The sequence below is a fragment of the Vipera berus genome, assembly GCF_964194415.1.
Source record: "Vipera berus genome assembly, contig: HAP1_SCAFFOLD_117, whole genome shotgun sequence".
NCBI lineage: Eukaryota > Metazoa > Chordata > Lepidosauria > Squamata > Viperidae > Vipera > Vipera berus.
The window spans coordinates 55,515-79,992 of NW_027673593.1; the positions used below are offsets into that span (position 1 = coordinate 55,515).

Genomic DNA, 24,478 nt, shown 5'->3' on the forward strand with positions numbered 1-24,478 from the left:
CTAGGCTGCATTAACAGAGGGATAGAATCAAGATCAAGTGAAGTACTAATACCACTTTACAATGCTTTGGTAAGGCCACACCTGGAATACTGCATCCAGTTTTGGTCACCACGATGTAAAAAAGATGTCGAGACTCTAGAAAGGGTACAGAGAAGAGCAACAAAGATGATTAGGGGGCTGGAGGCTAAAACATATAGGGAACGGTTGCTGGAATTGGGTATGTGTAGTTTAACGAAGAGAAGAGTGAGGGGTGACATGATAGCAGTGTTCCAATATCTCAGGGGCTGCCCCAAAGAAGAGGGAGTCAAGCTATTCTCCAAAGCACCTGAAAGCAGGACAAGAAGCAACGGATGGAAACTAGTCAAGGAGAGAAGCAACCTAGAACTAAGGAGAAACTTCCTGACAGTTAGAACAATTAACCAGTGGAACAACCTGCCTCCAGAACCTGTGAATGCTCCAACACTGGAGGTTTTTAAGAAGAGACTGGACAGCCATTTGCTTGAAATGGTATAAGGTTTCCTGCCTGAGCAGGGGGTTGGACTAGATGACCTCCAAGGTCCCTTCCAACTTATTATTATTATTATTATTATTATTATTATTATTATTATTATTATTATTATTATTATTATTATTATTATTATTATTATTATTATTTCACAAAAAAGAGATAAACGAGACCCTCAGTTTGTACTAACAAACTTTTTCTTATCTCCAGCCTGTTTTATCTTTTCAGTTTAGGAATGTCAAAAGCTCTCCCTTCCTTCCTATATTATTTCAAAGGAAAGAGAATTAAGTGAACTTAAAATGCAAAATAACTGTGTTAAACATGTAAAGTATGTAACCACGGTAGCTAACAAATGACAAAGTCCGTGTCTTCTGCCCCTCAAACCTTTGCACATTTTTTTCGTTTCTGTTGGCAATAGCACTTTGTACCTGAATTGGCCCGAGGTCTTCAAGAGAGAGAGACAGATGTTATTGGCCAGCTGTTCTACAAAGACTGCCAGGACCTGGATAATTGGAAAAAGGGCTGGTTTGCTCTAGAGAAGACCAGTTTGTATTTTTACCTTGAACTGGAAAATTCACCAGAGAATTCAATGCACTTAAGGCGGCTCCAGGAGTTAAGTAAGACTTAAAATATACATATATATCAATCTAATATATACATATATTAGATTGATTTCATAGCACTTTGAAAACTTCACATGCACCAGGGGAGACATAGTAGCAGTCTTCCAGCATTTGAGGGGCTGTCACAGAGAGGAGGGGGGTGTGTCATCCAGTTTTCCAAAGCAACTGAGGGGCTGAAAAGGAATAAAGGATGGAAGCTGATCAAGGAGAGATTCAACCTAGAAATGAGGAGAAATTTTCTGACAGGGAGAACAATCCACCAATGAAACAGTCGTTGCCTTCAGAACTTGTGGGAGCTTCATCATTGGAAGCTTTCAAGAGGAAACTGGACTGTCATCTGTCAGAAATGGTGTAGGGTCTCCTGCTTGGGGGGGAGTTGGACTAGGTGACATACAAGGCCCCTTCCAACTATTCTATTCTATTCTATTCTATTCTATTCTATTCTATTCTATTCTATTCTATTCTATTCTATTCTATTCTATTCTATTCTATTCTATTCTATTCTATTCTATTCTATTCTATTCTATTCTATTCTATTCTATTCTATTCTATTCTATTCTATTCTATTCTATTCTATTCTATTCTATTCTATTCTATTCCATTCCATTCCATTCCATTCCATTCCATTCCATTCCATTCCATTCTATTCTATTCTATTCCATTCCATTCTGTTCCATTCTAATTCTAATTCTTCATTTTTCTATTCCATTCCATTCCATTCTATGTGAACTGACGTAAGTCATGGACCACCTGTCCTTTTCTGAATACGGTAGGTTTCTTCACACACGACTTCAGCAATATAGGAAGCAATATTGTCAAATGCTGTGACTTATACAATTAGCTGTGTTGCCTCAGTAATTACAATGAAGGAATTGCTGTAATAAAATCAGATTGTGAAGAAGTAGACTGGTGGAATTGTAAACTTGGCATTGCAAAGTCATGTATAAATTGGAACCAAAAAAGAAAGATATTGGCCAGCCGTGATAATGTTCATTGAAGGCCCATGGAGATCCTCAGCCAACCAGGTCATGGTTGTCCCAAAGGTGATTTTTCAAGAGGCAACTGGACTTTCTTGTTTTTCTTTGAAGACGTTTCGCTTCTCATGCAAGAAGCTTCTTCAGCTTCTTCGGAGCCGAAGAAGCTTCTTGGTTGGGAAACAAAAATGTCTTCAAAGAAAAACAAGAAAGTCCAGTTGCCTCTTGGAAAAGCACCTTTGGGACATGCTCAGTGAAGCTTGACTAAACCAGGCAATTAAGAAACCCATCCTATCTTCCCAAAATTCTACCTTCCACACGGCAACAAGGTCATCGATCAGAAAGATGCTGTACTTCATTGGACATCCGTGTTAACTGAGGATAGATCCAGATCCCTTATTATAACTTAAGGATCTTTCTCTCCAAATTCAACCCAGCCATCCAACAGAGATCAGAACGTTAGGGACGACAATCAGCCCATCAGGAATCAGAGCCAATAAAGGAGAATATTTGTAGCTCAGGGTTGAAATGAGGTGCTTGGTGCTCTCTGACCTTGCTTGTGTTCTTGAGGACGTTTCATGACCCAAACTAGGTAACAGTCAGTCAGTCAGTCACTAGCATTGAGGATGTTACCTAGTTTGGGTCATGAAACATCTGCAGGAAAACAAGCAAGCTCAGAGATGAGGAAGAAACCAGAGCTGAAGATGACCATTAAAAGAAATAGGTAATAGTTACAGGATGCACAACGGGAGGGGGTTAACGTAGGGAAACAGGTGCTGCCTGGGAAAAATCAGATGACAATAAGCAAGCCTGCTGCTGCATAGAGAAAATGGGCCATCCCTCCCTCAGGTCAGAGACAGCTTGGTCTAGTGGTTAAGGCACCAGGCTAGAAAGCAGAAGACTGTGAGTTCTAGTTCTACCTTAGCCATGAAAGTTGGCTGGTTGAGTTTGGGCCAATCACCAGAAGACAGTGAGTTCTAGTCTCGGCTTAGCCATGAAAGCTGGCTGGGTGACTTTAGGCCAAACACCAGGAGATGGTGAGTTCTAGTCCCGCCTTAGCCATGCAAGCCGGCACTACTCTCGACTCCATTTTGTCAGCCACCCCACAAACATGCTGTTATCACTCGTTTCTGCCTACCAAATAAACAAGAGACCTTCTTTCCTGCAGCCAGCCTCCATTTTATTTTCAGCATCTTTCTCCCGGCTTGGCACTGGAGCCGATTTATCTTCCAACACTATTAAAATAGACTGTTTCCAAGCTCCGTTGTTGAGCATCAGTTTTCTATAGATTTTGTGCACTTAGGAGAAGAGGACTGGTTTAAGTTTGTAAATGGCTCTGCCTTTCACGTTTCAGCGATCAGCAGCTGCGTCCAAAATGGAGAGAAAACAGACGTTCTGCTACTGGTTGAGAAAGGAAGGTAAGCTGTAAATTATATGGGCTCAAGACTAGGATGGGGGCTGAACAAAGCAATTGGAGAGATTAGCTAGAGATCCTGGCAAACACCCATATTTGCACATGTGGGGGTGGACACATAGCTTCAGAAGACCCTCAGAGCAGATGGAGATAGTTCTTGCCTTGATGCTTTGGATATTCTCAGACGGCTCCTTAGTTTTCTGGAAAAGGCTGTGAAATAGAAACTTCATAGAAACAGAGCATTAGAAATTATCTTGTCTTCCACACCTAGGATTGCTTTTGCCAAATTCGTATTGGCTGTTTATGGTTAGAAGTATAAACCTTTGCTGGGAACCAGGATGTGGAAGATTGATATAGAAAGTTCACAAACTTGGTTTCATCCACTACAGCACGGGTCCCCAACCCCAAGCCTGTGGACTGGTACCAGGCTGTGACATGCCAGCACGGGTCACCAACCCCAGGTCTGTGGACTGGTACCGGGCTGTGACATGCCAGCACGGGTCACCAACCCCAGGTCTGTGGACTGGTACCGGGCTGGGACATGCCAGCACGGGTCCCCAACCCCAGGTCTGTGGACTGGTACCGGGCTGGGACATGCCAGCACGGGTCACCAACCCCAGGTCTGTGGACTGGTACCGGGCTGGGGCATGCCAGCACGGGTCACCAACCCCAGGTCTGTGGACTGGTACCGGGCTGGGACATGCCAGCACGGGTCCCCAACCCCAGGTCTGTGGACTGGTACCGGGCTGGGACATGCCAGCACGGGTCACCAACCCCAGGTCTGTGGACTGGTACCGGGCTGGGGCATGCCAGCACGGGTCACCAACCCCAGGTCTGTGGACTGGTACCGGGCTGTGACATGCCAGCACGGGTCCCCAACCCCAGGTCTGTGGACTGGTACCAGGCTGTGACATGCCAGCAACCGGTCTGCACGAACAAGCAAAGCCCCCTCCGTGGGATGCAGGCAGCACACAAAACCATGTACCCTCCGGTCCGTGGAAGAACCTCTCCCCACGGAACCGGTCCCTGGTGCCCAAAGGTTTGGAGACCTCTGCATTCCAGGTTGTCCTCAACTTACGGCCACAACTGACCCCCAAATTAGGCAGATTCTCTGCATTTTAACCTGTGGTAGTGTAAAATTTGACCGACTGTTTTCAAAGAGCAGAACCTTTTTTTGCAGCTGTCATTCTAATTCTATACTTCACGGCTTTCCCATCAGAAATTCAGGGGCTGTGGGGAGCCTTCTTGGAACTGCTGAAAGGGCTGTGTTGTAGACTGGAGATAGATGATGTTGTATCCCTCCCCCTCTGTTGAGAGAGGGCTGTTCAGTTTTGACACAGAGGGGAAGGGATACAACATCATCTATCTCCAGTCTACAACACAGGCCTTTCAGCAGTTCCAAGAAGGCTCCACGCCCATTTGCACCACTCAGTTGACCCTGAGGACACAGACAACCTCCAAGTGGCCTCAACGACTCTGTTCTGTACCAGCCTGCTACCGGCCCTGCAGATAAGGCAGGGACAACCCCTTTTACAAGAAGGCAAGAGGCTGGAACTAAGCCTGCCAAATTTATTAACATAAAAACATAAACAGAGCAAAGAGAGCAACACGAACCATGAAACAGGAGCTATTCAAGCAGTTGCCTTCAGCAAACCAGCCCTCCCACGCATTCCCCTTTTATACAGTTCAGGGCGTGGCTTCTCTCTGCCTCCTTCCGAGGTGCCCCATTGCCTTCCTCTGTTTATTCCTGATTGACTGCCTCCTGTGTCGGGCGTCCTTGAACAGGGCCAGCTGTGGGTCATCTTCAGCCATGCTGTCAGGATCACACAGCTGGGTCTGCGTCGTGACCAGGTGGAAGGGGCCTGGCTGAGGGCTCTCATCAGCAAGCTCTCCAACCCCCTCAGCAACCTCTCCAACACCCCCCTCCTCCTCTGAATCATCCGACCCAAATGCCGAACCCACAGGCTGACCCTGAATCACAACAGACTCTCTAAAACAACCAGCTTTCTGCAAGGTGTATAAATCCTTCCATTCCCCACCATTCGGTCCGAACCGAAGAAGCTTCTTGGATGAGAAGCGAAACATCTTCAAAGAAAAACCAGAAAGTCCAGTTGCCTCCTGAAAAAGCACCTCTGGGACAAGTCCCATTCTAGTTACCTTTGGGAGATCAACCGTATCCTGTTCATTACAGCCATCTAATGGTGGTTTATTGTTTAAGGTGTCCTGGAAAAGATGCATGCTACTGCACACCTATGTCTGTTTAGATATGGTCTTGGGAAGACGTAAACACATATGAAAAAGTAGGCATCACTTCTCACATATCCTGCTCATGTGCAGAGATTTCGAGTAAATCTGCTGTTCCTAGGGTCTTTTTTCTCACAACAACAACAACAACAACAACAACAACAACAACAATAATAATAATAATAATAATAATAATAACTTTGCAAAATACCTCAAGAAATTGCAGCTTCCTGCAATAACTCCAGCAAAGGTACAAAAAACTGCGCTACTCGGAACATCTTACATTTTAAGGAGATACCTGGTTGATACCTAGGATGATGCTGGCAGCAGCCCGTGTCAGCCCTTAGTGCCAGTCAATTTGAGTGTTCAGTTGACTGAGTTTCATGTTTTATGAATAAAAGGTTTATAATAATAATGATGATGATGATGATGATGATGATGGAAGGGACCTTGGAGGTCTTCTAGTCCAACCCCCTGCTCAGGCAGGAAACCCTATACCATATCAGACAAATGGCTGTCCATTCTCTTCTTAAAAACTTTCAGTGTTGGAGCATTCACAGCTTCTGGAGGCAGGTCGTTCCGCTGGTTAATTGTTCTCACAGTCAGGAAGTTTCTCCTTAGTTCCAGGTTGTTTCTCTCTTTGGTTAGTTTCCATCCGTTGCTTCTTGTCCTGCCTTTGGGTGCTTTGGAGAAGAGCTTGGCTCCCTCTTCTTTATGACCATCCCTTAGAGTTTGGAACACTATTATCATGCAACTCAAGATCAAATTTATAATTCACACATGTAACCTGGCCTCTGAGCTTCTTCTCCTTCTTCTTTGGATTAAGATTAAAGGATTAAGATTAATTCGTGGCATTTAGTTTTTCAGTGGCATTTATTCTAGATTGGTACAGTAGAAAAATGAACGTGATACGGTTTGGCAAAAATCATTGTTAGGTGTTGCTCTTCTCTTAGGAAATAAAATGTTGCCTGAGTTTTACGCGCAGGCTTAGCTGCATTTGGAAAGGTCCAAGGGAGACTGGCTTTAATAAAACCGCATTTCTTTATTTTATAGGGACTATTTACATGATAGGGTAGAATGTCCGACAGAACCCATAAGGACTTTGCAAGTGATAAATTGCCCATGAACAAGAAGCAATAGATGCATCAGGAGGGGAAAGCAGCTTTTGCTCTTAGTTATTTTTCTTTTTTAAAAAAAATATATCAGCCAAATAAAACGTGATGGAGTTCAACAGCACCCGCTCCTTAGCTAATGCTGTATAAATATTGACTGAAAAACTCAGCTGAGCAGAGAAAATATATTTTGCACAGGGCTTTAATCCCTTCGCCTTTTCAAATGGACGTGTGTGTACCGCATCAGACTGCACCTGGCTGCATTCTAGCTAGTTTGGTCTGTTCCAAGTGGAATCGAGAGAAGACAATATATCTAGCTCATAGGATTGAAATGACGGGTCCCTGGTGCTCCCCGAGTTTGGTGGTTTTCTTGCAGACGTTTCATTACCCATTTAGGGAACATCAGTGGTGGGATTCAAATACCTGAACAACCGGTTCTCTTATTGGATGCAGGCCTGGGCCTCCGAGGCCTAGAACGGACTTCCAGAAGTGGCATCCATGCACTACCGGCGGGCCGTTCTAGGCCTGGGAGGTCTCCCCCAGGCCCCTGAGGCCTAGAACGGACTACCGGAAGTGGCATCCATGTACCTCTGGTGGGCCATTCTAGGCCTGGGAGGCCTCTTCTAGGCCTTCCAGGCCTAGAACGGACTTCTGGAAGCAGTGTTCATTCAGCTGGTTCTCTGAACTCAGCCAAATTTAGCCACTGGTTCTGCTGAACTGATGCAAACCGGCTGAATCCCACCACTGGGTAACATCCTCAGTGTTAGAAGGGAGTGAGGTTTGAGGAGAGGAGAAGGAAGAGGACAGGGAGGAGGAGGAGAAGGAGGAGGAAGCAAAGGAGGAGAAGGAAAAGGATATTTTATTAACAAGCTAGGTAATATCATCACTGCCACACGGGAACAGAGTTTGCAGAGCAGAGGTGGAGGAAAAGGATTGTCTATGGAGATTCTCAGTCATCCAGGTCACAATTGTCCCAAAGGTGCTTTCTCAGGAGGCAACTGGACTTTCTTGTTTTTCCTTTGAAGATGTTTTGCTTCTCATCCAAGAAGCTTCTTCAGCTCTGACTGGATGGTGGGGAATGGGAGGATTTATACTCCTTGCAGATAGCTGGTCCTTTGTCTTCTTTTAGTGTCGTTGAGGCCACCTGGAGGTTTATCAAACCTTGAGTGGCTGGCAAAATGACTTGAAAGTCAGACTTTTACAGCTAGAAAAGCTTGGAAGCTATGTGGACATTCCTCCTTTTTTTCCTTCAGCCAATGAGATGAAAAACAAGGAAGTCAACTCAGAATGATCTCTAAACAGTCCGACAGTCTAAGCTTTTTCTTAATATGTAGAAGAAATCAAAATATCTCATTAATTCCTCACAAGGGTCTTCCACATTCCTGCTACATTCTACAGCAGGGGTCCCCAGTACCGGGCTGCGGCATGCCAACAACTGGTCCACACAAACAAGCAAAGCCCCATCCATGGGATGCAGGCAGCACATAAAACCACGCCCCCTCTGGTCCGTGGAAAAACCTCTCTCCAATGAAACCGGTCCCTGGTGTTCTAAAGGTTGGGGACCTCTGTTCTACAGCACTGAGATTTTTGGCTGCCTATCTCATCCAAGCATGAGCCAAGCCTGACTTTTCTCAACTTCTTACTCAGACAAGGTGTGCCTTTCTTGAATGGAATATCTGCTCTCTGCAACAGCCAGCTGTGGTCTCCTGAACTTGCTTTGCAGTTGCATCATTTGGGTGATTGGTCCTTGCCATGGCTTTTCATTTAAAGTGTTGTGATTCAGTGTCAGCCTGTGGGTTCGGCAGCTGAACCGGACAGTTCTGAGGAGGAGGAGGAGGAGGAGGAGGGGATTGGAGAGCCTGCAGAGGAAAGTTCTGAGGCATCACAGAGCTCTCAGCCAGGCCCCTCCCATCTGGTTCCTCCTCAGACCTAGCGGTGTGAGCCTGACATCTTGGACGAAGACGATTCACAGCTGGCTTTGTTCAAGGACACCCGAAGCAGGAGGCAGACAAGCAGGAGTAAACAAAGGAAGGCAATGAGGCACCTCGGGAGGAGGCAAAGAGAAGCCACGCCTCGAAACTGTGTTTAAAAGGGGAATGTGTGGGAGGTGCTGGTTGCTGAAGGCAACCGTTTGAACAGCTTCTGATTTAGTCGTGGTTTCTATTTTGTTTTGCTCTGTTTTGGATCTGTTTCGTTTCCTTTGTGTAAATAAATTTGGCTGGCTTACTGTTCAGCCTATTGACTTTTGAAAAGGGGTTGTCCCTGACATTTCTGCAGGGCCGGTAGTAGGCTGGAACAGAACATAAAGAGACAGCATTTTCACCTCTCTCTCTCTCTCTCTCACACACACACACACACACACACACACACACTCTCTCTCTCTCTCTCTCTTTACCCTTTTCGACGTCTTTCCTCAAACTTTTTTTCTTTTTTTTGCAGAACATTATACATCCGCGGCCACACCAAGTTGGATTTCACAATCTGGCGTAGCGCAATTGAAAAAGCAGCTGGTACAGATGGCAACATGTTAGAAGATCAGCAGCTGAGCAAAAATGACGTGCCAATTATAGTGAACAGCTGTATCGCATTTGTTACGCAGTACGGTAAGTGGAGAGGTTGCGTTTGTTCAGATTCCTGAAAATTGGAGACAGATAGAGTACTTAAGAAGCATCGCCCTCAGATTACAATACGTGGGCTTGAGCTGTGATCTGTATAAAGACTACACTTTGAGCGGCGTTTGCTGTAAAGCTCAGTTTGAAGTTGTTGTGCTGAGCATGGAACATGTACAGTACTACCTTGTTATCCATATGGTGTAGTAACAACAACTTGCACCTGAACATCGGCAAGATGAAAGAGATGGTGCTAGACTTTTAGAGAATAAAGAAGGAACCTGCCCCACTTTACATCGGGGAGGACTGTGTGGAGAGAGTTTCCTCCTTTAAATTTCTGGGGGTCTACCTCTGTGAAGATCTGACCTGGAAAGTTAACACAACCCAGGTGGCTAGAAAGGCCCAACAGAGGCTTCACTTTCTCAGGGTCTTGCGGAAGAACAGGGTAGAACAACAGCTAATGACCCTCTTTTACCGGTCTACTATAGAGAGCGTCCTCTCGTATGGTATTGTGGTTTGGTATGCTGGTCTGACAGCTGCGGACAGGAAAGTCTTACAGAGGGTGGTGAGTACAGCACAAGACATTGTGGGCTGTCTCCTGCCACCACTGGATGACCTCGCCAGGGCTCGTTGCCTTGGAAGAGTGAGGAAAATTCTCAGGGATGACTCACAGCCTGGCCGGTATCTCTTTACTCTCCTACCATCGGGTAGGAGATATAGGAGTATATCCAGCTGCACCAACAGGCTGGAAAACAGCTTCTATCCATGGGCTGTTAGGCTTTTGAATGAGAAATAACTTTTGTGAACTTTTGTGAATTTTATGCAGAATTGACTTGGGAGGCCGGTGTGTGGTGTTGTTGGTTCACATGGTGTAGTAAGATGGAGGGTTTGTTGTCACTGTGTGTTGGGGGGTAGGAGCACAAAGGGAGGCTCAGCTAATCTCAATGTACGCATAGTTGTACTTTGACAATAAAGGTTCATTTCGTTTCATTGTTAGTTGCTTCCAGGAAGCACAATGAGTGCCAAAAGTGATGAGTACCAAACAAATTTTCCCCATGAGGAATAATGTAGTGCAGGGGGGTCTTCAAATTTGGGCCTTTTATGACTTGAGGACTTCAACTCCCAGGATTCCTCAGCCAGTGTGCCTGGCTGAGGAATTCTGGGAGTTGAAGACCACAAGTCATAAAAGGGCCAGGTTTGGAGACCCCTGATGTAGTGAGTCACAAGGCAGCTGACATCATCAAGTTCTAGCTTGTGCATTGAGTACCAAACAAACAATGAGTACTGAGACAAATTTTTTTGTACCAAAATGCGTTGTGTACCAAATTTGATGAGTTTCCAAGCAGTTGAGTATCAAGGTGCCTGTCATGGTACCGACAGATAAAACTCTTCAAAAGAACTTTGAGGCATTGTTTACCTTAAAAGATCTTTTATTCGAGTAGCATAATATCAGCACTTACATAAGCGAAGCCAAAAAGTGAATTCCCCTCCCCTGAGCGCATAGTATCAAAGCACAATTCCCTCCTCCAATTTACAGTCATAAATCACATTCCCCAATTAGCTTGAAGCATGGGGCTTCCTCTCCAGCACTCCAGCCCGCCAATTCTTTATCAGCTCTGGGCTCAGTAACCTTGATTCTCACACTACGTTTAGTGTTGTTATGTCTAGCTGGACTCTCATTCACATCCCCCCCTCCCAGCATCATCTTACTCTAAAAGCGAAAGGAAGAAAATGGCTACAACTCCGTCCGCTGTCAACGCAAAAACATCCGATGTTAGGAGCATTGACAGTACCACCATATCTCATTATGAGGGCAATAGGGCTGGAAAATTAAAATTAGAGCATCTTAGAGAACCTGAGAGAATTTCTTTTATTTGTATTAGAGGGAATAACTAACTGCACAGCGATGATGCCTTGTGCAGGACAGGAAGTCCTTGACTTACAACAGTTCAGTTAGTGACTGTTTGAAGTTGCAGCTGCACTGAAAAAAAAGTGTCTTATGACTGTTTTTCATCCTTCTGTGCATTGCATGATCCCCGTGGTCACGTGGTCAAAATCCAGACACTTGGCAACTGACTGTTTGCAGTATCCCGAGTTCATGTGGTCCCTTTTTGTGACTTTCCGATGAGCAAAATCAATGGGGAAGTTAGGTTCACTTAACAACCAATTTGTTGTGCCCAGTGGAAGGATTTATATTCCTTGCAGACAGCTGGTCATTTGCCTTCTTTTAGAGAGTCCTTGAGGCCACTTGGGGGGGTTTAATCTGTGTCCTCAAGGCCACCTGATCGGCCCTCTCAACGCAAGAGGACGGAGATGGATGTCTCCAGTCTACAACACAGTCCTTTCAGCAGTTCCAAGAAGGCTCCACAACCCATTTTCACTATTCAGGAGAGCCTGAGGGCACAGATAAACCATTCACATGGCCTCAACGACTCTCAGCAAGAGCACTAACGACCAGGTGACTGCAAAGAATAAAAACCTTGCCATTCCGCACCATTCAGTCTGAAATCGAAGAAGCGAAACGTCTTCAAAGAAAAACCAGAAAGTCCAGTTGCTTCCTGGAAAAAAAACAAAACACCTTTGCGACATTTTCTGCGATGAAGTATAAACAAGATGCTCTACATGCCATTATACAAGGTGGTTCCATATATGATGGCATGAAGCATCTTGTTTCTTTGACATCGTTGTTTTTTTTTGTGTGTGTGTATTTGGCTGATAACTTCTTTTTTTTCTTATTTAAGGTTTGGGAAGCAAACATATCTACCTGAAGAATGGAGATCCTTCATGCGTCAGGGAGCTTTTGGAATGTTTCAAAAAAGATGCCAGAAGTGTTAAGCTGAGGACTGGGAAGAACCGTCTGGAAGATGTTACTGATACCCTAAAATGTTTCCTTTCTGAAATAGACGATGCGCTACTGACCAAAGAACTTTATCCCTTTTGGATCTCAGCATTAGGTAATGCATTGTGGGATAGCTCTGAAACCCTATCTACTGTGCCTAAGGTAGGACAGAAGCCGAGGTGGAAGAGACCTCAGAGGTCTTTGAGCAGAAGACCTATACCAGAGGTCACCAACCTTTTGAGCACCAGGGACTGGTTCCACGGAGAGAGGTTTTTCCATGGACCGTAGGGTGCGTGGTTTTGTGTGCTGCCTGCATCCCGTGGATCGGGCTTTGCTTGTTTATGTGGACCAGTTGCAGGCATGCCGCGGCCTGGTACTGGCCTACAGACTGGGGGTTGGAGACCCTTGATTTAGAGCAGAGGTCCCCAACCTTTTGGGCACCAGGAACCGGTTCTGTAGAGAGAGGTTTTTCCATGGATCGAAGAGTACATGGTTTTGTGTGCTGTCTGCATCCCACGGATGGGGCTTTGCTTGTTTGTGTGGACCAATTGCTAGCATGCCACGGCCTGGTAGTGGTCCATGAACCGAGAATTGGGGACCCGTGCTCTATACCATTTCAGACAAATGGTTGTCCAATCCTTTCTTAAAAGCCTCCAGTGATGGAGCACCCACTACTTCTGAAGGCAAGCCGTTCCACTGTTGATTTTATTTATTTATTTTATTTTAATTCCATTTATATTCTGCCCTTCTCCGAAGACTCAGGGCGGCTTACAAGCTTAGCAGTAGCCTTCATTCTATGTATATGCCTGCTTATTAGGGCTTTCACACACCCCCAAGCGGCATTATTACAAAGTCAGCTTAATTGCCCCCAACAATCTGGGTCCTCATTTTACCTACCTCGGAAGGATGGAAGGCTGAGTCAACCTTGAGCCTGGTGGGACTCGAACCTGCACTAATTGCAGGCAGCTGGTGTTACTTAAGGAGGCATTAGCCCACTGCGCCACCAAGGCTCTTGATTGTTCTAACTGTCAGGAAATTTCTCCTTAGTTCTAGGCTGCTTCTCTCCTTGGTTAGTTTCCATCCAACCTGCCTCCAAAAGCTATGAATGCTCCAACACTGGACGTTTTTAAGAAGAGACTGGACAGCCATTTGTCTGAAATGGTGTAGGGTTTCCTGCCTGAGCAGGTGATTGGACTAGATGACTTCCAAGTTCCCTTCCATTGTTATTATTATTGTTGTTGTTATTATTATTGTAAAATGGAGCAAAATTCACTTCACAATTGTCTCGCTTAACGGCAGCAGAAACTTTGGGCTCAGTTCTGGTCATAAGGCGAGGACCACCCGTGTTTACATTGTGCCAATGAAGGAGAGGCTGATTGGCTAAGTGACCTTTTGCCAGCGACTCGGTGCTGCTGATGGGACAGCTTGATTCCTTTTGTCTTTTGGACCGCGTGGTTGTTAATCCCAGGCAATTTAATTTCTACGCTCCCCCCCTTCTTCTCCCTCAGATACACTGGATGACAAAGAAAGGGTGCGAAAATACAGCAGCTTTATTCGCACACTTCCACCCATCAACAAAGCAACTCTGGCAGCATTAATGGAACACCTGTACAGGTCAGTGTATCTGTGGAGAATCTCCATCATCCAGGTCAGGGTTGTCCCAAAGGTGCTTTTTCAGGAGGCAACTGGACTTCCTTGTTTTTCTTTCAAGACGTTTCGCTTCTCATCCAAGAAGTTTCTTCAGCTCTGACCGGGAGGTGGTGAATGGAAGGATTTATATTCCTTGCAGACAGCTGGTCATTTGCCTTCTTTTAGAAAGGCATTGCGATGATCCAGGGCACAGCACAGAGGCAAAACAATCAACTGACAGTTCAAACCGCCCTTGATTTGCTCCAATTTTCCCTCAAATGCTCCCACTTTTCTGGCAAGCCCCAGAACAAAGCAAGACACACAGACACCTTCAGCAGCCTCTGGCTGCCAGTAGTTTCACATACAGTTAGATTAGAAGAGTAATTTACTCAAGGCCATGTAGGTAGCAAGGGAAGAAACGTACATCCCAAATCTAACCGAGTCTGTGGAAATACGAGCTTGCCTGAGCAGTTTCAAAAGAGAAGCCAAAATACAATCCGAGGTCTCTGAACACCAAATCAAGTTTGTCAGACAGTCCAATGGTCAGAGTTGCAGGGTTTCCGAGCTGAAATCACAACACACAGAACAACAGATCAGAGAGTTGTTTCCAAGATCAGAGCAAGGGATTGGACTAGAAGACCTCCAAGGTCCCTTCCATTATTCCGTTAGTTTATTAGTTCCTGTTCTGTACCAGCCTGCTACCGGCCCTGCAGAAAAGGCAGGGACAACCCCTTTTACAAGAAGGCAAGAGGCTGGAATTACGCCTGCCAAATTTATTGCTACAAAAACAAATAGAACAAGACACGAACCAAGAAACAGGAGCTTTTCAAGCGGTTGCCTTCAGCAAACCAGCCCTCCCACGCATTCCCCCTTAAATACAGTTCAGGGCGTGGCTTCTCTCTGCCTCCTTCCGAGGAGCCCCATTGCCTTCCTCTGTTTACTCCTGATTGACTGCCTCCTGCGTCGGGCGTCCTTGAACAGGGCCAGCTGTGGGTCATCTTCATCCACGCTGTCAGGCTCACACAGCTGGGTCTCCGTTGTGACCAGGTGGGAGGGGCCTGGCTGAGGGCTCTGCGGAGCCTCAAGGCCATCATCAGCAAGCTCTTCAACAACCCCTCCTCCTCCTCTGAGTCGTCCGACCCAACTGCCGAACCCACAGGCTGACCCTGAATCACAACAGTTCCACTGATTAATTGCCCTCACTGTCAGGAAAAAATCTATGTAAAAAATATATATATCATAAAGTGGCGTCTTTATTTATACAGTTATTTATACAGTTCGTTATTTTCTTGTAAGGGTCTGCTGCAACTTACACAATTATTGCCCACCAATTTTTTTTTTTAAAAAAAGTGTTTTCAGCTCAAAGGGGTCAGAACCTAGCTTGGTCCTAAAGTTGCAGTCTTCAAGAATAGTTATTGAGAAAAATTAAAAAGCTGCCCCAGGGGAATTTTTTTTGACCTGTAATATATTCTGGGTTTGCCTGGAATTAAGGAACAGACTTGTATATTGTTCTAACGGCCTGCTTTCTGTCTTTAAAACTGTCCTTTCAAAGGGTTACGAGAGCCATTTATTCTGGGTTTGCCTTTTGAAAAACAAGTTTCTAACACTTTGGAATGTAAAGACAAAGTTGAAAAAAAACAGGCCAGCCAAATCCCGGGTAGCCTAAGGAGATCTTCAGAAACTCAGAGGCCAGGTTACATGTGTGAATTATAACTTTGATCTTGAGTTGCATGTGTTCCAAACTCTAAGGGATGGTCATAAAGAAGAGGGAGCCAAGCTATTCTCCAAAGCGCCTCAAGGCAGGACAAGAAGCAACGGATGGAAACTAACCAAAGAGAGAAACAACCTAGAACTAAGGAGAAACTTTCTGACAGTGAGAACAATTAATCAGTGGAACAACCTGCCTCCAGAAGTGGTGAATGCTTCAACACTGGAAAGTTTTTAAGAAGAGACTGGACAGCCATTTGTCTGTAATGGTATAGGGTTTCCTGCCTGAGCAGGGGGTTGGACTAGAAGACTTCTAAGGTCCCTTCCAACTCTGTTATTCTGTTCTGTTCTGTTCTGTTCCGTTCCGTTCCGTTCTTTTCCACTCCACTCCACTCCACTCCACTCCACTCCACTCCACTCCACTCTACTCTACTCCATTCCATTCCATTCCATTCCATTCCATTCCATTCCATTCCATTCCATTCCATTCTATTCTATTCTATTCTATTCTATTCTATTCTATTCTATTCTATTCTATTCTATTCTATTCTATTCTATTCTATTCTATTCTATTCTATTCTATTCTATTCTATTCTATTCTATTTTCTACTGTACTCTACTCTATGCCATTCTATTCCATTCTACTCACTCCACTCCACTCCACTCCACTCCACTCCACTCCACTCCACTCCACTCCACTCCACTCCACTCCACTCCACTCTACTCTACTCTACTCTACTCTACTCTACTCTACACCATTCCATTCCATTCATCTTTTTTCTAAGGTCAGAATTATAAGTTCTACTTGCAAGTTTAGCTTACTGGCCTAAATAGATTTTTTTTTTGCTTTGATCCTCATTCTCTATCATGTTCTCATCCATGAAGAGCATTTTCTCCAAGGCATCTTCCTGACTAGTAGAAGACAAGGATTGTGTCGAAAGAGGATCACGGGGAACATCAGTTAACGAGCTAGGAAAAGATAACGCCTACATTATCAATTTATCGAGAACGTCTCTTTGGGCTGAGCTCGGTTGTCGGAAAAGGCAACCTGCGGCCCCCTCTGTGCCTATCGATGCCTGCTATTTTTTTTTTATTTTTTATTTTTTTTAAAAAATGGATTCCTTCACTTGATCCACAGGGTGCAGAAATGTTCAGAAATCAACCTGATGGACCCTCACCATCTGGCGATGGCTTTGTCCTCCTGCTTGTTTCAGACCAAAGGACAGACGAGCGAGGAAGTGGATGTGGTGGAGGACTTAATTATAAATTACGTGCAGCTTTTTGATGTGAGTACTCTGCGTATCAATGGGGGTGGGTGGGTGTACAATTCGGCAAACGGGATGAAAGCTTCAAAGGCTGCTTCGTGTCTTTGCTCGGGAAGGTGTTTTGTTGTTGTTGTTGTTGTTGTTGTTGTTTTTAATCAAGCCTGGTAAGATGTTTGCTCTGTAATCTCTCAACGGTTCTAAAGATAAGCCAGGATTTTGTTGAACGCGCTGCCTTCGGCTGGGACTCCCACTGGTTTCCATGAAACCTACCGTATGGGAAAGCGCTCAGGAGCCGCTGGAACCGGGCGAAGGCTAACGCTGTGTGTTTTTCGGATGCTCAAGGTGTTGTTACGTCCCTGGTGTCATCCCCGTAGAAGCGGCTTGTTTAGGAGGTCCAGGAGCGTGCGGGGTTTTTTTTTTCCACCAGCACAATAGGCATGCTTACGAAATGCTTGCGGCCACTATATACACCCAAGGGAGTTGGCATGGTCGGCTTGCTCAGTCAGAGAGCGCCCGTTTTCTGAAAGGAGTAACCCAGGAGAAATAGCAGTGATGCAATGCAGGCTGGTGGTCTCCTTGGAAATATACCAGCATTTTGTCCTTCTCTTCTGTATCTCTCTCTCTCTCTCTCTCTCTCTCTGTCTCTTTTCCTTCCTCCCTCCCTCCCTTCCTTTCCCCTCCCTCCCTCCCTCTCCCTCCTTCCGTTCTCTCCTTCCTCCTCCCCTCCTATCTCCTTCCTTCCTTCCTTCCTTCCTTCCTTCCTTCCTTCCTTCCTTCCTTCCTTCCCACCATCTCCTTCCTTCCTTCCCCTCCCTTCCTTCCTTCCTCCCTCCCTCCCTCCCTCCCTTTCTGTTTGATTGTGTGTTCTTGTAGGATCACATAACTGTCATGTACCTACATATAGAAAACTCTGCAATTTCTTTGAACACGCTTACCTGCTAACAAGGTACACAGTAATTTAAAAGTTTAATCGGAAACATGGGGGCAAGGTAGCAAGGTAATCTAAATAGTTAAGTATTTGACACATATCTCCCTTTGCAGAAAGCTAACAAAGCGAGAGAGATCCTGTGGCTCAAGAGGTAAATACAACTGCCTAATGTGCAATCAGCCCAGGTTCGAATCTCAGAAGGGTATGGCTGACTGATGAAAACTAATAAGTTAGAAATGCATTTCAGTCTCCCTTAATTCTTTGTTAGTAATTTACATATATATATATATATATATATATATATAATGTCTCAAAAGAAGGCTACTAGCAACACGGTTTTATCTTGAACCGCAGCTCACTTTATCAGATGCAAAAAGTGGTCGAATGTATGTAGGAGTTCAACTGAATTTTAATTTGAAGTGGGCTGGGGGAAAAGGAAGGGGAAGCCAGCGGCCCTAATAAAACACATTGCTCTTGAGATAATAACATACGACTTCGACTTTTCACTTTTACATAATAATATATAGTAGCCATTGCAACCATTTTTTGGGGAAAAAAGGAACTCACCCATATCAAACACCACCCACCTCAAAAGATCCCACCACACAGAAAACGTGTTTTTTTTAAGACCTTGCAATTGTTAATTAATATTGTGTCGGTCCTCTTCTCGTGGGCCTTCTCCATTCTCCTCACGCTTCTCCCCTTTTCCCCAATTTTAAATCTGAGATCGGTTGAGCGGCTGATGGGTTACAGCTCACAAAAGCTTATGCATTTTAAGAAAATGTGTTAGCTGAAAAAGCTGCTGCCCTGACTCCAGATTTTTAATTTCCACAGAGAAACCTCTTTTTCCTACCGTTGTCAGAAAGCTGATAATTCAGTTTTCTATTTGTGTTTTGCATTCCTACTTTATATTTCATAGAAATATAAAATGGCGTTAAAATTGAAATATTTCATATCTCATACAAATGTTTTCATAGAAATATAAAATGGTGTTAAAATGGAAATATTTCATATTTCATAAAAATGTTTTCACAGAAATATAAACTAGTGTTAAAATGGAAATATTTCATATTTCCTAGAAATGTTTTCACAGAAATAACAAATAGTGTTAAAATGGAAATATTTCATATCTCATAGAAATGTTTTCACAGAAATATCAAATAGTGTTAAAATGGAAATATTTCATATCTCATAGAAATGTTTTCACAGAAATATAAACTAGTGTTAAAATGGAAATATTTCATATTTCCTAGAAATGTTTTCACAGAAATATCAAATAGTGTTAAAATGGAAATATTTCATATCTCATAGAAATGTTTTCACAGAAATATAAACTAGCATTAAAATGGAAATATTTCATATTTCATAGAAATGTTTTCATACAAATATAAAATACTGTTAAAATGGAAAAGTAGCAATGGCCAGAGCAAACCCACTTTCCGTTTTCTTAAGTATAGGTAGTCCTTAACTTATGAACACAACTGAGTCCCAACTTTCTGTTGTTAAGCGAGACAGATGTTAAGCAAGTTCACTTTGTATCACCGCAAGTTGTTAAATTAGAAACACGGTTGTTAAGTGAATTTAGCTTCCCCATGGACTTCGCAAAAGGGGATCTCGTGATCCTGGGACGCTGTGACCATCATAAATGTAAGTTAGTTGCCATTAAAATTCAGATTTTAATCACATGACTAGGAGGATTCTGTAATGGTCGCAAGTGTGAAAAACCAGTCATGTCGCTTTTTCCACTGTTGTCACTTTGAACGGTTACTAAACGAACGGTTGTAATTTGAGGACTGCCTGTAACTCTTTTTTTTTTAAATCAACCCTTTTTTTTGGGGGGGGGGTTCTGCAGCTCCTCCATTTTGTTTCACGGCGCAGTTTGAACTGCCTGTTTATTGCTTGTAAAATTTGCTAATTTCCGCTTGTCTTGCAACGGGCCGCCTTGATGTGTGACTGCTAGAAAACATAAAAACCATAATGGAAACCTCAAAAGCAGCCATAAAACTGTCCAGGAAAGCCAGTCCTGAAATATCTAGTTGTAAATGTAAAATGGCCAGTAACATAACCCAATTTTACTACGTACTTTGGCAGGTCACACAAATGTGGTAATGTAGAGATTAGTGTATAGAAGCCGAAATGTGAAAAGAGTGGATCAATAAAACTCAAGTGCATAATAAGATAGATAGATAGATAGATAGATAGATAGATAGATAGATAGATAGATAGATAGATAGATAGATAGATAATTGTCAATCATTTCTGATTCTAGAAATGATCTCCCAGGTTTTAGGCTGGAGAGCTTTCGCTTCCAGGTTTAGCAGCTGAGATGGTGGCATTTCATCTTAAGTTAGTTCAAACTTCTATTTAAAAGCTTAAAGTCTGAAGGTCCTTTTTAAGTTTCCTTAAATTAAGATTAGCACACTTGCAGTCTAGACTGAAAACATTTAATTCAAAGCATGTGAATATAACAGTTAATTGGAAGAAAGCGTGAGGTTCTACAACACAAGAATCCCACCTTATTTTCAAGTAGGCAACTTGTGACCTTGTTGGTTTCATCTTGCTTCTTTGATACAAAGACTTGGAAGGTTGCCTAAGATAGAACAGTCTCTGTAGGTTTATTGTGTTGGTAAATACTAGTTTTTTTAAAAAAATATATTAATGAAAGAAATAATGTTTGCAACAATACTGGACTGAATAGATCAAATGATTTGACTAAACAAAGAATTCAGTAATACAGGGGTGGAATAAATTTGTTTTACAGAAGAATTTGATTGTGTTTGCTCTTTATTATATTACTGAAAAACCATTTTGGGAGATGGACATCTCCCTTTATTAGCCTGGACTGTGAACAGTGGATGCAAGAATAGAATTGATGCCTTTTTCTTTGTTCAAAAAAAGATCCTTGGGCAACTCACTTCATTAAATTGTTGTTGTTTTTACACAGATTCAGCAAGATCAAGTGAAGCAAATGGACATTGAGAACAGCTTTATCACTAAATGGAAAGACACGCAAGTATGTAAGGAAGGTTCCTTCACTTGTGTCTAGAATGGAATGGAGTAGAGTAGAGTAGATTGGAATAGAATGGAATAGCATAGCATAGCATAGCATTGAATAGAATAGAAGATATGATATAGAGTAGAATAGCATAGCATAGCATGGCATAGCATAGCATAGCATAGCATAGCATAGCATAGCATAGCATAGCATAGCATAGCATAGCATAGAATAGAATAGAATAAAATAGAATAGAATAGAATAGAATAGAACAGAACACAACAGAATAGACCATGAAATAGAATAGAATAGAATAGAATAGAATAGAATAGAATAGAATAGAATAGAATAGAATAGAATAGAATAGAATAGAATAGAATAGAATAGAATATATGATATAGAGTAGAGTAGCATAGCATAGCATAGCATAGCATAGCATAGCATAGCATAGCATAGAATAGAATAGAATAGAATAGAATAGAATAGAATAGAATAGAATAGAATAGAATAGAATAGAATAGAATAGAATAGAATAGAATAGATTAGAATAGAATAGAACATGGAATAGATTAGAATAGAATAAGAGAGAATGGAATGGAATGGAAAGGAATAGAATAGAATAGAATAGATATTGGAATATAGAATAGAATAGGATAGGATAGTATAGGATAGTATAGGATAGTATAGGATAGGATAGAATAGAATAGAATAGAATAGAATAGAATAGAATAGAATAGAATAGAATAGAATAGAATAGAATAGAATAGAGTAGAGTAGAGTAGAGTAGAGTAGAGTAGAATAGAATAGAATAGAATAGAATAGAATAGAATAGAATAGAATAGAATAGAATAGCCATTTCGTTACCCAACTAACACCATCAGTGCTAGAGTAGAAAGAGAAGGCAAAAATGTAGACTTTGAAGAGGACCTTTTCCTGCTTTTCTAAAACTTACCAAGTTGCAGTGACCCTCTTTTAGGGGTGGGTGTAGGGGTGGAATAGGAGGAAGACAGGGCAGCAAAATCTTGACCAGTGTGTGTTGAAATGGCCTTCCTAATTCAGCCTCTCTCCCTGTTTGCCTGCAGCCAGAAAGATTCGAAAATAAATAAATACATTTCCAGAGCTTGTTTATCAGGAGTCTAAAACGGGCTGATGACCGAGGAGAGACTACTAGATCATATTACAAATTTGAAATAAAAGAAACGAAAAAAATAAATAAATCCTTTTCCCCTAGGCCAGGGGTAGGCAACCTTGGCTCTTTTATGACTCATGAACTTCAACTCCCAGAATTCCTGAGCCAGCATGGCTAAGCATGGAAACCTCTCCCTTTCCCCTCAGCATGGCTGGCTCAGGAATTCTGGGAGTTGAGGTCCATGAGTCATAAAAGAGCCGAGGTTGCCTACCCCTGCCCTAGGCAGAGCCAGTTTTCCTCGGCACATCTGCTTCTTTTCCCAAATCTTAAACCAGAATCACTTCAAGCTTGCCTCTGCTTAAAACCTTCAAAAGATTCAAAAAGGATAGACTTTGCCGTGGTCTTTTTATTATGATTTGTTTGTACAGGAATCAAAAGAAATTGGTTGCAAAGAAAGTTTTTGGTGTGTTAAAAAAGCACACTTAGCCCAAACTTTTCAGCTACAAAAAAAAGAAGAAGAAGAAGGAATTTTGTTCTGTTGATAATAACCTTGTTTGGCGTTGGGGTTGACACTTGGTTAACCTTGATCCTTTCTGTTTGCAGCACAGATTCCCTCCCCCCCCCCCGTGCAATTGTTTACATGTACTATTGCAAATCAAATATCAATCTCATTCTATCCCCCAACATTTTTTTTCCTAGTAGAATCCTCTCAAAAGCAGATTTTACCAGGAAATGAGCTTTTTCTGAGTCATGCCCAGCATAATTAGGTTTTCTTCCAAAATGATAGTTTTCCCCCCCCACTCTTCACAAATGATTTCATTAATTTCCTCCAGAGGCTGCAGTGACCCTACCCTGCTAATCTTTTCGCTGTGTGGCTCCTTTCAAGCACAAGTCTTGTGTTTGTTTATTTATTTGGTCACGGAAGATAGATTATTTGTATTAGAAAATTGCTTGGACTAGCTTCTGTAACCATTTTTTATTATTATTTTTTGCTTTTCTAATTCTATAGTATGCCATCCTGCCAATAAATGCTCCTGGTCTCTATAAACCATCAGGGCTAATCACGGATGTCATCACTGGATCTATTGTAACAATCCCCAATGAAAGAGAATATTTGTAGCTCAGGGTTGAAGTGTGGGGTCCTTGGTGCTCTCTGAGCTGGGTGGTTTTCTTGCAGATATTTCATTGACCCAGATTGTTGGGGGCAATTAAGCTGACTTTGTAATAATGCCGCTGGGGGGGGGGGGGCGAAAGCCCTAATAAGCAGGCATATACATAGGATGAAGGCTACTGCTAAGTTTGTAAGCCGCCCTGAGTCTTCAGAGAAGGGCGGGATATAAATGGAATTAAATAAATAAATAAAATAAATAAATAAATAGGTAACATCATCAGTGCTAGAATGGAGAAGAGTTTGTAAAGAGGAGGAAGAGGAGGAGGAGGAGGAGGAGGAGGAGGAGGAGGAGGAGGAGGAGGAAAGGACTGTGGGGTCCTTGGTGTTCTCTCAGCTTGGTTGTTTTCTTGCAGACGTTTCATTACCCAAATAGGGAACATTATCAGTGCTAGAAGGGAGTGAAGTTTGCAAAATGGAGGAGGAAGAGGAAGAGGAGGAGGGGGAGGGGGAGGATGAAGAAGAAGATTCAGTTGTTTCACTCGAGATTCAATTGTTTCACGAAACCTTAATATACTAAAATCAGGAAAAAGAGAGGTGCCCAAATGTCAATTCATTGCATTTTCATATATATATATATATATATATATATATATATATATATATATATATATATATATATATATATATATATATATATATATATATATATATATATATATATATACACATACATATACACATACATATATATATACACATACATATATATACACATACATATATATACACATACATATATATATATATATATACACATATATATATATACACATACATACACACACACGCACACACACATATATATATATATATAAATATAATAACTTTTATTTTAGATTTCTCAGGCTGGAGACTTGCTAATTGAAGTTTACGTAGAAAGGAAGGAACCCGATTCCAGCATTATAATAAGGGTTTGTATGATATATATATATATATATATTTAAAAAATATTTTGTCTTTGGCTTTAAAGGCAGTTCAAAAGGCCATTCTCTCTTTTTTTCAAACCTTGGCCTAAGTTGCTAATTTTTAAATTTATATCTATTTAATTATTATTACATTTTGCAGAACGAGTCCCAGACTCAGTCATAAACATGCACGGAACCCTATATCTAGTCTAGTGTAAAGAAGGACCAGGGGGGACAGGATAGCAGGCTTCCAGTATCTCAGGGGCTGCCCCAAAGAAGAGGGAGTCAAGCTATTCTCCAAAGCACCTGAAGGCAGGACAAGAAGCAACGGATGGAAACTCACCAAGGAGAGAAGCAACCTGGAACTAAGGAGAAACTTCCTGACAGTGAGGACAATTAACCAGTGGAAACCAAAAGTTATGGGTGCTC

The 24,478-nt window shown here is 42.6% G+C and overlaps 1 protein-coding gene across 1 annotated transcript in view; it reads left to right on the forward strand.

Moving 5' to 3' along the window:
• Positions 1 to 24,478, forward strand: part of LOC308679275 (arf-GAP with Rho-GAP domain, ANK repeat and PH domain-containing protein 2-like) — a gene marked incomplete at both ends in the record, with an annotated part of 89,261 nt that overhangs the window by 47,084 nt on the left and 17,699 nt on the right. The window contains 8 exons of the mRNA XM_081346881.1: positions 924 to 1,122; positions 3,457 to 3,520; positions 9,312 to 9,475; positions 12,223 to 12,435; positions 13,829 to 13,934; positions 16,795 to 16,942; positions 20,794 to 20,862; positions 23,981 to 24,055. Of these exons, the coding sequence (XP_081203007.1) occupies positions 924 to 1,122; positions 3,457 to 3,520; positions 9,312 to 9,475; positions 12,223 to 12,435; positions 13,829 to 13,934; positions 16,795 to 16,942; positions 20,794 to 20,862; positions 23,981 to 24,055 (1,038 nt within the window). The remainder of the gene's footprint in view (positions 1 to 923; positions 1,123 to 3,456; positions 3,521 to 9,311; positions 9,476 to 12,222; positions 12,436 to 13,828; positions 13,935 to 16,794; positions 16,943 to 20,793; positions 20,863 to 23,980; positions 24,056 to 24,478) is intronic.